This window comes from Linepithema humile, chromosome 2 (genome assembly GCF_040581485.1).
Source record: "Linepithema humile isolate Giens D197 chromosome 2, Lhum_UNIL_v1.0, whole genome shotgun sequence".
Lineage (NCBI taxonomy): Eukaryota > Metazoa > Arthropoda > Insecta > Hymenoptera > Formicidae > Linepithema > Linepithema humile.
Window position 1 is genome coordinate 20,293,023 of NC_090129.1, and position 15,543 is coordinate 20,308,565.

At 33.9% G+C, this 15,543-nt stretch overlaps 2 protein-coding genes across 4 annotated transcripts in view; one reads left to right on the forward strand and one right to left on the reverse strand.

Annotated features, from left to right (window-relative positions):
• LOC105679131 (serine/threonine-protein kinase 32A) overlaps positions 1-15,543 on the reverse strand; it is a 72,654-nt gene that overhangs the window by 55,055 nt on the left and 2,056 nt on the right. The gene's annotated exons all lie outside the window — the stretch shown is intronic.
• Positions 1,356-15,446, forward strand: LOC105679180 (solute carrier family 2, facilitated glucose transporter member 8). The gene is made up of 6 exons (XM_012379066.2): positions 1,356-1,896; positions 9,353-9,536; positions 9,705-9,876; positions 10,190-10,462; positions 11,248-11,556; positions 13,365-15,446. The coding sequence occupies exons 1-6, from the start codon at positions 1,677-1,679 to the stop codon at positions 13,791-13,793; spliced, it is 1,587 nt and encodes a 528-aa protein (XP_012234489.1). The 5' UTR covers positions 1,356-1,676; the 3' UTR covers positions 13,794-15,446.

Sequence of the window (15,543 nt, forward strand, 5' to 3'; positions counted from 1 at the left end):
TGAGTGAAAATGTTACAACATTTCGGCCCTAGCATTTCATTGCGCTCATTATGGCACTCTCGACAAAATATACGTATCAGTCCCCATCACACGCTTATATCGCGAAATTAACATTTATTTTAGCGAAAGCAGTGAAATAGCGCGAAATGAAATGTATGTATTCCGCGCGGTAGTATCACCGCGAATGATTTTCGCATCGTGGTTTGATCGATCGCTCCCTCACTTGCATTAGCCTTATTACGGCGGTATTTGGTACAGCACGTTATCGATTTTCCTTCGGCTTATATTAGGGAGAGAACTGACGATAGAGGAATCATCTCCGATTGGCTTGATATTCTACGCAGAGCAGAACAGAGAGTAGATTTTGTCGGCTCCATTCAATCACGCTGAAGAGGACATACATTTTTTCGGATATTTTTTGCAATTGCATTTGAAAAAATTGAATATTTTTAAAATACATAAAAACGTATTAACTTTTTCAATTAAAATCTTTCTATGTACATTTGTCAAAAATTCATGAAAACTGGAAAATGTAAATAGATGCATATGCACTGTAATTTCTATATACAGTAGCGGTCAATGAAATGTACTCACCGAAATTATTGTTTTCTTTAAAGTCTGCAGCAAAGTACTGTACAAAATCGTAAAATTTATATTAACCATTTACCATTTTTATAAATACTGCACGATACTTTTTGAAAATAAGTGTAAACTTGAACTAACTCGTGTTAATTATCTATATATACTCAAATAAACCCAATTTAATTCTTCCCACTCTTACAGTACTTATCAAACACAGGTCATTTCAAAGAATCCTGCTGATTACATTTCATTGACTGCTACTATATTATAATACCAACTCAATCGGCCCAGCCGTTATTGAGATCCGATAATCTCGGCTCGTCTCAACTTTCGGGCTCGCGTAAAGATACACGGTCGGTCTTGCGCTACGCGTGAACTTGGCGCGAGACACTACCGTGTCTCTTGATATAGCTTTTTTTAAAACAATTCTCCGGGAATTTTAAATTAAACACAAATTATATATATAATTTGTGTTTAATTTGTTTTGATAGCGAAACTGTGCCGCTTTTTTTGGAAAAATATGTAAACTCAATTCTGAATTTAATTTTATCATTTTTTCGCCACTCAATTATTTCTTGATAAAAAATAGAAATCAATGTAAATGCGCTATTAAAGAAAGATTCAAGTTTACTAACTACTTTCTAATACTAAGTACTTTCTAATATAATTCTATTATAATATATTTCCAAGATAAAGTCTAAAAATCTCTGCTTTCCTCACAAACATTTTGGCTATCAAAATTATGAGTTGGGTTCAATTTCAAGTTAACGCGATCTCAAATAAAAAGAAATTCAAACTCCCTTCTCTTCTCTTGCTCTCTTATAATTCGATGCTTTTCTCTAGTAAAGAACATTCTTCTCGGTAGGGGTGTCATTTTGCAATCGTCTGCAGCGACGTCACGCGACCTTGACTTCGCTTCGTTTCAGAGTCTAGGTCTAGGACTCGAAACGTTGGCCGTTGCATCCGACACCGCCGCTGCAGTTGACCCGCGATCGAGATAGCGGCAAAGAGCGACAAAAGAAGTGAGTGGGAGCAAAACGAGGAAAACGATTCGAGAGAGCTGGACGAGAGACAGAGAAGGCGAGATCGAGAAAATGACCCCCACTCGCGAGAACGAGGACATAGAGGGGCGCTCGTATAAAGACTATGCTTACAGCCCTGTACCAGTGAGTTCCTCTTCGGCGGTGTTTGATACTACCACCCCTGCTAAAGAATCTGTGGAGACCAACGTACAACGCGTCGTTATCAATCACTACCCCGCAGACATGACGGAAAAAGGTTCCAAGCTCGTCCAGTTTCTAGCCGCTGCGGCGGGTAAGTCTATCCTTCATATTATATATAATAAATAACTAAATTCCTGAGAATAAGTGCGGATTAACTTATCAAGTACCAAAGCACTATTTTTTTGGACGATCTTGAGTTTTTTTATATATTTTTTTAAAGCAAAAAAATGCTGCGATTGAAAAGAATTTTTAAAAATTATTTTACGTACGGGACTGGTATCTGCGATTGATTTTTTAAAACAACACTACGCTATTTTCATCGATAGAAATGGACCGTTTGCAAAATTTTGTAAAACTATATCGCAAGTGAACTTTCTTCCTCTGTTTATTCAATTATGGTAATTAATTAATCGTAATATTTTCTAAATTAAATATATACAACAATTTCTATTTATCATGATTTTTATAGATGATTCGTAGTCGTGGTAGGACGAATAATCGTTTTCGAGTTATACGCAATCCGATCGATCGACCGGACAGTTGTGAGAGTGTTTTTCATGCAGGCTTTTCGCCTGTGGCATTTCATTCATTTTGTACATTTTCTGTATTTCAAACAAAATAAATACCGAGAAATATAAAATTGTTGAAAACCGTCAAAGTATCATATATTTGTAGAGTATCATGTAGTATTAAATTCAACTTTTTAACACAAGCTTATTTTAAATCCTTTCGAGAATTAGATTATGCATCCTTTGGTGTGACATAGTGCACGGTTTAACGAACAGATTGGATAATGGGACAATAGATCACTTACTCTTTTGATACGAATGACATTAATTGACGAAAATGAAGAGGCACAATATCCGTTTATCACCGGCTATCACACCACGTGTACAGCACGCTGCAACTGTATTTTGCACATGTGTGCATCGCGATCGTCGATATTCGCCAAAATCTAAACTATTCTAGCTTGTATACATATAAATGCCGCATAAAACATATTTCGAATTTAAAAAAAATTTTTTTCTGACTACGCTGTTCGCTCTAGCGATTAATTTAATAGCATAAATAATAACAAAACATTCGATAATATAGCATTATCGTATTAAACAAATTTAACATTAATTGTATTTACATTAAATGTGCTGTATAATAAAGCGTAATGGTCTTTATGAAACTTCAATGAATAATATTGTGTTGACGATGACAATGAAAATATTAAGCCAGATGAATACGTGCAGTAATTCGAATTGCATTCGAATGCAAATATTATCGTAACACCAAAGCCTCTGGCACATTTATCACATATATATTTCATTGCTAATTGTACAATTCTCACTGATGTAGAATATTCATATTCAACAAATGAGACATAATAATCACAAATTTTTCATTAAATGTAACGTTTTATTAAACAGAAACAAATTGAGCAAAATAATTTATTTTCGCTATTTATTATTATTTAAGATTTAATCTGAGAAAGATAAATAAAAATATTATAAATTTTTTATTGCAATATCTTTGACAATTTACGGAAATAATTTTTTATGCTTAAACAAGAAGAATCACAAAGAGATTCAGGTTAGCGAAAGAAAAAATATTCTATTCAATTTGCAAAAAGGTCACGCGATGAAAACATTATTCAAATTACTCGGTTCGGTAATTCCCGGTCGATCGAGACAAGATTAACAGGAACTTTAAGGTATTAGCATCGAGAATATGCAGAAGCATCGCATTGAGAGATAAACGGAGGACGATGACTACGGGTTGCATGCTATGATTCATGTCCATCGGGGAGTCCTTCGTGTACTCGGATGACGGGAATATTAAACGATTTGCATCCGGTGCTCGACCGAATTCAATCTTAACCGACAAAGATCGCAATCGGCTTAAACTACTTCCTCATTACCGGTACGGCCTGCAGCCGAACGAACGAGACCCCAAAGTGAGAATCCAAATCGGACGAACGCTTCCCTCACTGGGAATAAATCAGTTCAATTCATAATGAGACTTGCGAGTCGTTCGATTGTGCGATAATGATCGTCGATCGGTTTGAAAGAAACTTGATTTCCCATGGAAATCGGCATTCCATTCCTTAACAATGTGATTCTTGCTAAAACCGGAGATTGTAGAAACAAGTGAAATCAGTATAATTCCTCGTGATATCATTAAGTCACATTCAGATTTTTTCCCCGTGCAATTAAATTGCTTTCGAGAAATCACGCGGAATTATTGAAATTCTTGCACGCGATGGCAGCACGCTCGTAATTAAGAATTCAGATTAGTTCAGATTAGATAATTCTGCGCTTTGCGAAAGATCAAGATATACGAGTGTAGTGTAGCGAGAACAGGAATGAAAAACGGATGCTCTAATTATTTATTTATAGAGAAACTAACGAATTGTTTCTCTATTTATTATTAATATGAGGAAGACTATCAATATTCCTAACGTCGATTTGTCCTCGTGACGACAAAGTTTCCGTGACAAAAGACCAAGTACTTCATGGCCGTGTTATATTCTAGAATATATATATGTTGGGCGTCACGATATTGTATTACAATCTGTCAACATAGCGAATGAGCACCTGATCATGCGCAACGTAATGCATTTATTACGTACGAGATTTTCCATTATTAGAATTTTCTGCATTGATGACTTCATAATTTAGAAATTCGTTAATCTCTACTCTCGAATTCAAGGTAACTGATTGTAAGATTGTAAGAAAGAATTTTAATTAGTGTACTTTGATTTTGAAGTCTTAAAGAAATATAAAACACGTCATGATGTGAGACTCATTATCAGTATTACGTGTGGTCATTTTAAAAACTCAAATATTGCAATCTTGTTTATTAAGCTGTAAACCTGAGACATTTTGTTGATAAAATATAGCCTCGAAATTAACTGGAATTAACTGGAATTAATTTAAGAAAACATAATTTTATTATCAATTAATTATTATCAAATTTTATTATCAATCTAATTAGTGGATATATCAGATTAAAATCTCTTAATCTACATCGTTAAACACATTCAAGGAAAGTCTTTTGTCACGAGGAAACTTTCATATAAATATGAATTATAAAATACCGTATTCGATATTTATCAAAAGATTTTTGTATTTATAAACAAGAAAATTTAATGTTTGCTTATTTTTCCATATACTTTAAATTATATCTTTTGGTTTAAATTGTTCCTAACTTTTCAGAGTAAAATATTTATCTGATATTTTTATCAGTCTTCGATGGCAAGATTTCATATATAAAAATAATCTTCTACTGTTTAACGACAATTATATTGTATAAAAAATAATATTGTTCTCTTGACATAACTCTTTTCATTAATTGCACAATCGGGATTTTTTCTCGAATATCGCGTTATCTGCAGTTACGCCTCTCGCGCATTTATCGTTAACTATCGATCACGTTATCCTATCACGTTGTCCTCATTTTTAATCGATTACAATTTTACGCACGTGTCGCTGCTTGTCAAATGCAGTTCAATGTTTCGTTGCACAGTCGTTAATGTTTGTCAACTATATTGTGGCGCAGCGTCAATGCGAATGATTTTGCAAAATAAATGACGTCAAAAATATTTATAAATATGCATTTAAATATGCGCGATAATGGCGAGCCTCTTTTCGTGCGTAAATTGGCTAGAGATTCGCGTAATCGTTTGACGTCATGCACATTATTAATATTATTTGTCAAGCGATTCGCGTTGTCGTCTGTTGTGGCATTCAGTGTCGGAGAATGAAAGTTTGCACTTCTCGTATCGGGAAATAGCTATATATTCTGTTGACCATAATCTACATTGCTCTATCACGATGATAAAAGCAGTTTTTATAACTGCACTTTTCTCGATTGTTGGCGTGATTGATGATCCCCCTGCGATATTATTTCACCGCGGCCAAGATAGTAATATCCTCGTAACGTTCACGTGTTACATATATGCATGTATATGTACATCGTGCACATAAGAGCTTAGCTATTGCATCCGTAAATCGGATGCAATAGCTAAGCGAGATAGCATATATTTAAAACAGAATATAATTTATCATCAGAAAGAAACTAAAAATTATCAATAATCTAAAAGTTATAAATAAAACTTGAAAAAAAAAATTGCTAAATAAAATTTGGGCAGCAAATTAAATGCATTAAATCGTTTAGGACAGCAGAAAAATTATCTTTGCAAATAAATTTTGAAATTATTTTTAATTTCGAATGCCAGCATTTGACTATTATTTTCTAATTTGTAACGCAAGGTGTAGTATTTTGCAAGCAAAGTTAATTGCGCTTTATTTCTTATCGTCTTTATCATTCTCTCACACGAATCACTTCGTCGTCCATCCTGTAGTTACTGTCCCGCGATAATTCGGCGCGTGTTGCATTGTGCGTGTGAACGCGGCGTAACAAAGAAACATATTATCACGTATAATTCGTGATGAAAGAATACAAATATAATTACAACTTAAATAAACCGATAAATAAAAACTAATATTAAGACGAATTATTCTATCAATGTGTCATCGTCGTCATCTGACTTTGATGCAGCATCATCAATTATGCTATCTCGCCTAGGGGCAAAACAGCATCGCTCATAGCAATCTGAGTGACACGCCTTCTACGTTATCGACATTTTTATTTTGGAAATATTGTGAGATGCGTCGGTTCATTTTAAATATAGTTTTTAATCCATAGAGAAAAAAACCTGTCGCAAAAATGATTGCTTAATGGGCTTGCTTAATGTCTTTAACTCAAAAATATATCAATAAAATGTATATTTATTGATATTTATAATGTAATAATTATAACAATTCTGTGACGTGCGATAAAATTATATTTATTATGCAAACAACAAATAGATATGTCGAATTTCTCATTATTTATTAAAAATTTTATCGCGTTGTCACATATTATCGTCAATATCTGCGCTGCAAATTTGGAGAACACAATTATTTATTAAATTAAATTAATCCATTTAATCTAAAATTTTAACACAAATTTTATTATAATTAAGTGATAAAAAAAAATGTCGAGTCATCGTTTGTCAAATGGTGTGATAGATGAAATGATATAAGATTCACAAAAAAATGTTGATTAGTGCAGAAATTTCTTGAGGTCGAAAATGAGATGCCACTAATGACCCTTCGTGTCAAATGACTTTCTTTCTTTTTCATACATCACCTCAGCGTATATCTATATCCGCGATAATCCTTGGCATGGATTTATTGCGTCGCGATTGATAATCGCTGTCGCATCAGGCCACTCGCGGTCAATCAAAAAGAGGAGTTTTGTTGAACGCAGTGGATTTACTAACGCGACAGAGACACGACAGATCGGACGAAAAGAGGTCAAAAGGAAACGTAGAGGTGATAGTCCCACGCGATGATAATGATTAGAGTTCACGAATAAAAGTTTTATTTATCTTGTATTTTTGTTTCGCGTATCAGGGTTGACCTATCCATACATAAATAATTAATTGTGCATTCGTTTTAAATTAGAATTGCGCGATTTCATGCTAGACCATTTGAGAAAAGTCGCGAACTTAATGCTGATTCCAGATAATTTTATTTCTCGGAATATTTTAATATTGATACGACTATTGCTTGACATTAAGCAAATTGTTATCGACACAAATTTCGCTTGCACAACACGATATCTCCATGACGTCTTTTTCTGCAATTTTTCTTGCAATTTAGCGCATTGTTATTGATTGATTAAATTCGCTATAGCTAGTCTCAAAAATTTTTCGTTTAAATAATAGGGTATTCATTACATACGCGCATATTTATGGAAATAACATGGAAATCTCAAACAGTTTCCAATAATGAAAGTAACATCAATGCAATTCAAACCGAGCTACTTTCTGCGCGATCAGTTCGATTGTCGCCGAACGGTTGCACGTTGTTTTTTATTTCAGAGAAACATGCAAGTAGAATTCTGTCCACGTGATTAATGATAATTTCAAGATTATGATAGTATTAGCAAGATTGCATCTTTACAATGTCACATGTGGATGCCTTTTCTGTGATAAGTTATCGTCTGTTAAATAATATAACGCGCAATCAGCGGCGCGACCGCACGATGCATCGGAGATTATGTAAACGTGACAATTCCGAGATGTAAATTATCGCGTATAATAACCGTCTTGCACCGTTTTTTTTTTTTTTCACAGTGTATTCTGCACGTGTTATTTGTAGCAGGCTGACAAATAAACAGAGATATTTCATTCGATATTTACACGTATGGGCGCTTCGAGGCACAACGCATTTTTTTTTTATTTGTAGTATACAATATAAAGTTAAATGCCATTTAATAAAAGTATAACATTGTCAGATAACAATGTATTAAATTAAAAGTTTTTGTAAAATATAAATTATTTAAATATTTTTTATTTCATTATAATTTAGAATTTAGTGCTGAAATTTGCGAACATGAAAGAGATTAATTTACGAAAATGTTAAAAGACTAAACGTTTATTGACTTACGTTTAATTCATTTATAAAAGCTTGCTGTTGGATATTGTTACTGTCGCGATTTAAATCCCTATTTTGAAAGCTTTAAATATGCACTGATCGTTGCTCTGTGAAACCGGAAGCGCCGCGAGCCTTGAATTTCACTGTGTATATTGCCTGCAACACGCAATTATGTAAAATCGTTTTATCGCCGGAAAAGCCTTCAAAGCACACTTTGACTCGCATTTCGTCAGCGAAGCATTGCCGACAGATTATCCCGGCCACTAACATAATTGAATTGCTAATCTCGAGATGAAAACACTTTCGAAAAGTCAATTTCTCGAGGGCGACAAAAAATGTAATTCAATGAGATTCTTCCAAAATAAACTCTCCCCTAAAGTAAAAGCATTTCTTTGTTAACAAAATAAAATCCCAAGTCTCGATAATTGAATATTTAAACGACCTGTCATTTAAGTTCCTCTAAAAGTAAAAAAGTAAAGAACACGATAAAAAACATGTTGTGAAAGTTAATTTGTTGTTAGCAATAAAAATAATGTGTTTATATAACAAAGCTTCCCACGTTAAAACTTTCTCTCTCTCTAGTTTTTTACATAATTATAATAAAAAGTATAAATATTTTGTAGTCTAAACCTACCTATTTTATTCTCTCTCATTCGTAAGTTTTATAAATAAAAAGAAAACAAAGGATTACTTTCCACAAAGTTATAAATATAAATATCTCAACTAAGCAACGAGTGTTAGAATCACTGATATACACGATAGCATACGTACGAGCAAGTATCTATAATCCTAGCTTATCTTGGCTTGTTTACCAACGGCTTAACATAAGTTCGCACTTAAGGATGAATTAATGGATCTTTTATCAAATCCTATCAGTGATAAAATAATGAGTGCCAGTAGATATAGGCTTTAGATACAAAAGCTGTGGATCAAAAGCTTTCAACCAACGTAATAAATTGTTAAATGTCAGGGGTTGATAATAGTGCAAGAAGTATTTGAATATTACGGTGATTGTAACGATATTTTTGTTTAGACATAGAAAATTTATCGTAAAATTTTATATGATTGCAGCTAATTTATCTATCCTCGCGACTGGTGCCATGTTAGGATGGACAAGTCCAATGCTCCCTCTCTTAGAATCGACCGGTGGACCCTTGGAATCACCGATCAGTTCCGAACAGAGTTCCTGGATAGGATCTCTGGTGCCTCTCGGTACGATCGGGGGCAGTTTTATAGGGGGATTTCTCGGAGAACGGTATGAACTTTACAGATGAATTATTCAATCGCAATAATTTCCGAATTATTTATAATTTTTAACTCTACTTTTAACTAAGAAAAGAATAATTCGTTGTAAAGAGAGATGCGTGCGTATTAATCAAATATTTAACGAGAATACAAATATTTATCATTCACGTGTTTGCAGGTGGGGCCGTAAACCGACATTGCTGTCTTGTCTGCTGCCGTATTTAATTGGATGGATATTGATCGGTACTGCCGGTCATGTTGCTCAGCTTTACGTTGCTCGATTAATACTTGGAGTCGCTCTGGGCTTTGCATTCACGATCGTACCAATGTATTGCGGTGAAATTGCTGAGGTAAATTAATTCTTTTTCTTTTGTTTTCTATAGGATTATCCTTTATTTTCATATAGGATTTTCACTGAATTGTCGCATTCTCTTCTATTTCCTTATTTAAAAAAAAGAGCATAATTGGCGTTTAATCGAGATCTAAAACAATCTTTATAAATTTTCGCTGTCAAATTATCTCGCTCGCAATGCTTCTTTAGCTGGATTGTCGAAAATTTTTATTCTTGTTATCAAAACCTGGATTTTACTTCAGAATAAAATTAGTATTCTACGTTCTTCTGCTGTTCGTTATTCAGTAAAAAGATATTTTTTATTTTTTTAGACTTCTATCAGAGGAGCACTGGGATCCTTCCTCCAACTTTTTATCACGATTGGCTTGCTGTATGCTTATGCTATCGGACCCTTCGTCACCTATACTGTCTTTTGGATCGTTTGTGCTATTCTGCCGATAATCTTTTTCGCTTGCTTCATTATGATGCCGGAGTCTCCGTATTTCCTCCTTATCAAGGGACGCAAAAACGAAGCGATCACGTCTCTCGCGAAGCTGCGAAGCAAATCGGAACTGGCTGTGCAGAAAGAAGCCGACGAAATACAGGTGAGTAATTAGTTGATAACAATTTTTTTGAAGATTTTTGAGATCTTGAAAAATCAGTTTCAGTAAGTTGATCTCCTATTAATTAAGAACTTACAACAAATTAAACTGAACATATATTATTCAAAAATTTATAAAGGATGCGATTTTACCATAAATTTTTAATATAAATTATTCTAACAAAAGTTATTCATTCGATTCACGAAAGTTATTCTACGGCTTCGTCAAGTAGATTTCTCGTCGCAACACTCGAGTGACAAGGTAATCGCTAAATGTTACGAGCACGTGCTCGATCGTTGTTGAACGCATGTCCGAGTACATTGTACCGTCAGGTCACGTTAGGCGAACGAGGTCGCGATTAAGGCCGTTCTTTGATCCTAAACGATAGTATCGCACAGTAGCAAAGGACAGTTATGACCGACATGCAAACGATATTCCTCTTCCTGCAATGCGAAGTCTCTCGCGGAACTGACCGAGTATTTTTTCAGTCGCACGCGGAACAAAGAAAAACAGCTGTTCTTTCAATGTCGAAGCATTTGATATTGCAAAGTTATTTAACTTTAACGACTTGAGAATTCCGCGTAATTAAAACTCGTAAAATGAATAAGCGTAAAATGAATAATAGAACTTTGTTTTTGTTTTTATGTTATTAATTAGATTTCAATTTTCTCTTGACGACGTTTTTTAATCTTCTAAATATCTCGTTGCTTTCAAATATTTTGCGTAAATGATTAAAGTCTAACTTTTATGTCCGTTATTCAATCATTTATTTGTGATTTTGCTTTCAGGAACAAATCGATGAACTTTTCAAAGAAGAAGTTAAGTTCTCGGACTTGTTTACGGTGAAGGCCAACTTCAAGGCTTTACTCTTCACTTGTGCTTTGGCTTCCTTCCAACAGTTCACTGGTATCAATGTTGTGCTATTCTATATGCAAAATATCTTCATTGCTGCCGAAAGTTCTGTTCCAACAGAACAAGCGCCTATTATTATCGGTGCTGTGCAAATGCTAGCGTCGGGTGCTACGCCTATTGTCGTCGATTGGTTAGGCAGGAGAGTGCTTCTCGTCTTTTCCGGCATTGGAACAACACTCAGTTTGGTAAGCAGTTTCCCCTGTTTTCAGATTCAATCTTAAAATATCATTTTTCTCTCTTCACAAATCCTGAGATGTATTTTCGAGCCGTGTCACAAAATCACAATGTAATTTGGAAGATATAAAAATTCCAAGTCTCTCTTTACCTTCAATGATTGACTAATTCATAAAGTTTTTTCTCTCACAGCTGTGTTTAAAAATATTGTTTCATTGATAGAAATAATTCGTAGTGGAAATCAATTGTAACAACATTAAAGTTCAGACTGTCGTTTTAGAAACGAGCTCAATGATATCATTTTAAAGAAACAGTAAGAAAAACGAATATATTCTTGTCTTATCTTTATGTTTCTAAAAACGAGTTGCAATGATCCATAAAATTATAAACCGTAAAGTTATTATTGAATCAGTAAATATAATTTACTGCGTTTAATACATAATAGTTATATAGGACTTTAACGCGGAAATGTATCAAACTAGTATTTAATACTAGTACGTAAAACTTTCATGAAGTTTCTTGTGCTACTCTCTCTTGTCTCGCTTGATAAACAATGGATCGGTTCAGAAATTTACATGAAAAGTGTGTTCAAGATTAGCGTATTCATGAGAGAATAGACGCAATGCAGTTTCACGTTTGCAAAGTTTGCTTGTTGTTTTATGGAACGACTTGTAATTTTACCGCTTTGCGACAGACTTGAGCAATTCGTTAGAGTGGACACGCATTGCTCTTCGTTAAAATTAAAAGCTCCCAGAAGAATTTAAATTAAAATCATAAAAGCGCAAAACTTTAGCTTTTTTTCAAGACGTGTGATTATTTTTTCAGAATGCGTTTAATCAACGACTGCAAAACGCATTTAAATATTGCATACAGATCTAATATTCCAGCATGAAATCGTTGTTATTTCATGATGCGACTTATTTATTTTTGTAATTTTGAAGTAAAATAATTTAAAATAAATAAAAAGAAAAAAATTTACGCGATTTCATATTTCCGGTTGTTCAAAGTTACGTTTCATAAATATCTTTTAAGATTGCTAACGGAATTTCGAAGACAATTACCGGAAATTATTGCATAGCAATTTATTTTTATGCTTCAATCTTATATCGCACGCATCCGATCATTAAACGCATTCCGAAGTTGTGTGTTCACGATCGAGGTGCATAATTGCGCCTACTGTTATACAAGTAAGCAATTTAATAACTCTTACTTTTATCACACATCTGTCGAGGACAAGACAATGATTTAATTATTCGAGAATCGAGTCGCAGCTCTAAATTGCTTGCATCTTCTGCGAATTGACCAAAGATAAACGCGAGTCTCGAGTTCTCGGAAATGTCCGGTACAGGAAATGCAACAAGTGCATTGCGGGATTCACAAATGCTCTCCAGACAAGGAAGGTCGAACACCATTCTACATTGCCGATGTACATACCGGTACATGCCGGTGGAATGCGGCGATTGTTATTGCATCGGATGCAATTTAGTGAACACAATGCGGGAACTTCCACGCGATCGCGACGTACACGATTACATAAATCGACGCGAATTTGCGGCAGAGAGCACACGTGTTCGCGATAAACGTAACTGATAATTCAAAACCAATTTCGGACAATGCTGTTCCCCTAAAATGAGTCTCTTTAAAAGACAATTTTGGCCCTTTGAAACTTTTTGTAATTCGAAATTTTTATGATCATATAAAATCATCTCAGATTAAAATTTTTATATCGAGCATTATGCAATCTTCTGAGCTTCCAACACGTTTGTCACCAAAAATTTCATAATTTTCGGATTTTTATAATTGTATGTTTGTGTTACAGTGTGCCCTAGGCTTGTATTTCTATCTGAAGGATGTGCAGCACGCAGACGACGTAGTGGCGCAGATATCCTGGCTACCGGTAGTCGCGCTCGTCATCTTTATCGCTACTTACAGCGTGGGCTGGGGCCCGCTCCCGTGGGCCGTCATGGGCGAAATGTTCTCCTCGAATGTCAAGGCTAAGGCTTCCGGTATAACAGTTTCAATCTGTTGGTTTCTGGCCTTCCTTATCACCAAGTTCTCCAGTAATATGGATGAAGCGATCGGTCAATACGCGACATTCTGGATGTTTGCAGGATTCTGTGTACTTAGCATCATCTTCACGGTACTTATACTGCCGGAAACGAAAGGCAAGAGCCTTCAGCAAATACAAGCTGAGCTCAACGGAAAGCCTTTTCACACTTCAGATATCGAGAACGGAACGAAGAAGTAAAAATAGAGCATTCGCGATCGATCCCATTGACGAATGGTGTATGCAAAACACCTGATAAATTGATATCTTAAAAAGAGTTAATATTTCTTAACATCGTAACATTGTAACATTTTTAATCCTTAGGACGCGTCTAGAAAGACATGTCTAACAGAGATATTTCTTGAAATGGAAAAAAATTGACAGCGCAGAAATGTGCTAACAGGCCTGAGTAACGTTACGTGCCTATCATTTTTTACTGCCAAATTTACGAAGATTTAGATGAAAAGAGAATATTTTTAAGCTTATACATTGCTCATATACGGGAACGATTTTGTTGTTTTCCAAACGGGACCAAGAACTCATCAGCGTCTTCCGAACGCGTTACGCAACACAATGTCAATTGTATATAATAGGAGGAATCATTCCATAATATATTTATAAACGCGCTCGTATTAATAATTCATTGTCCATAAATTTCGTTTTCCGAGCACAAAGGAATTTGTGGTGTGCCAGTAAACGCTGCTTCAAGTGTTTTCAAACAAGTTCCTGTCTGACTCGTGATTAGAGGAGATGTCGTGATGGAGTATATAGTCGTTAATAATAATATTAACTATCCTACTATTATTATTTTATCAAGATTTTTATAGTATTACATTTTGACGTAGCAAAAAATAAAAAAAATAAAAAATTTTGCGACATTTCTGGTTCACGGGTGAGAGACTAGTCATTTTGTATCATTTCTATATTCAGAGAATTTTATGAGTTATTTAAAAAAAATCTTGCTTCGACTATCATTAAAATTAAAAATTAAAAGAAAATTGTTAGAATTGTCAATAAATTGATAAATTTACGTAACATAAAAATATATGAGGCAACTTTGTCATTGTTAATGAATATTAATAACGACAAAGTCATCATTGACATACTTAATTGATTGCAATGAGACGTAACTCTTTCATATATTACATACAAACTATTATATAATTATAAAAAAAAAAACAGATAATATTTAAGTATCGTATTACAAATTGACTCACGTTAGTTGTAAGCTATATATAAGTAGTATTTTCATATCATCTTTAATATTATCCTATTTATAAGTAGTATTTTAATACTACTTTTAAATGCACAATGCATTTCTCTTTCTGATATCAAAACATTCTAACATAAGTATATGCTATTTTAAGAAACTTCTTCTCTTCCTATTTAGAATTGCCTCTAAAATAAAATTTGGTACACTTGAATTTCGATAAAAATTATAATTCTAAAAATTAATAGAAATAATCTACTCGATAAACAAGCGCTGGTCGCACATATTGATTAACGAATAAGTGTTTTATAAACATTTTACAGTATATGCGAAAATATTCAATTTCTACGGGAAATGTTAAAATAATCTTTTATGAAGTACGTATGAGCTTTGTTCAAACTATCAACGAATAATAAATGACAATGTCTGTAAGGTTCCTTTTGCTTTTCACATGAAAATACTCGAATTTTATGCGAAAGGCAAATCAATTTCGAAAATGATAGACTTTAATCGACAACGTTGCTTTACTACAAATTGACTGTTGTATATATTATATTTTAATACACAAATATTTGCTGCAGACATACTTTTGTATATAATTATTACGATTATAAAGAAATTATAAATAATTTCAATAATGTGTATATTCATGTTGAAATTTTGTGACAATTACACGTATTGAAAAGACTTCCCTCTCCCGCTTTCCTAAACTGTCAATTTCGCTAATAATTATTTTTTTGA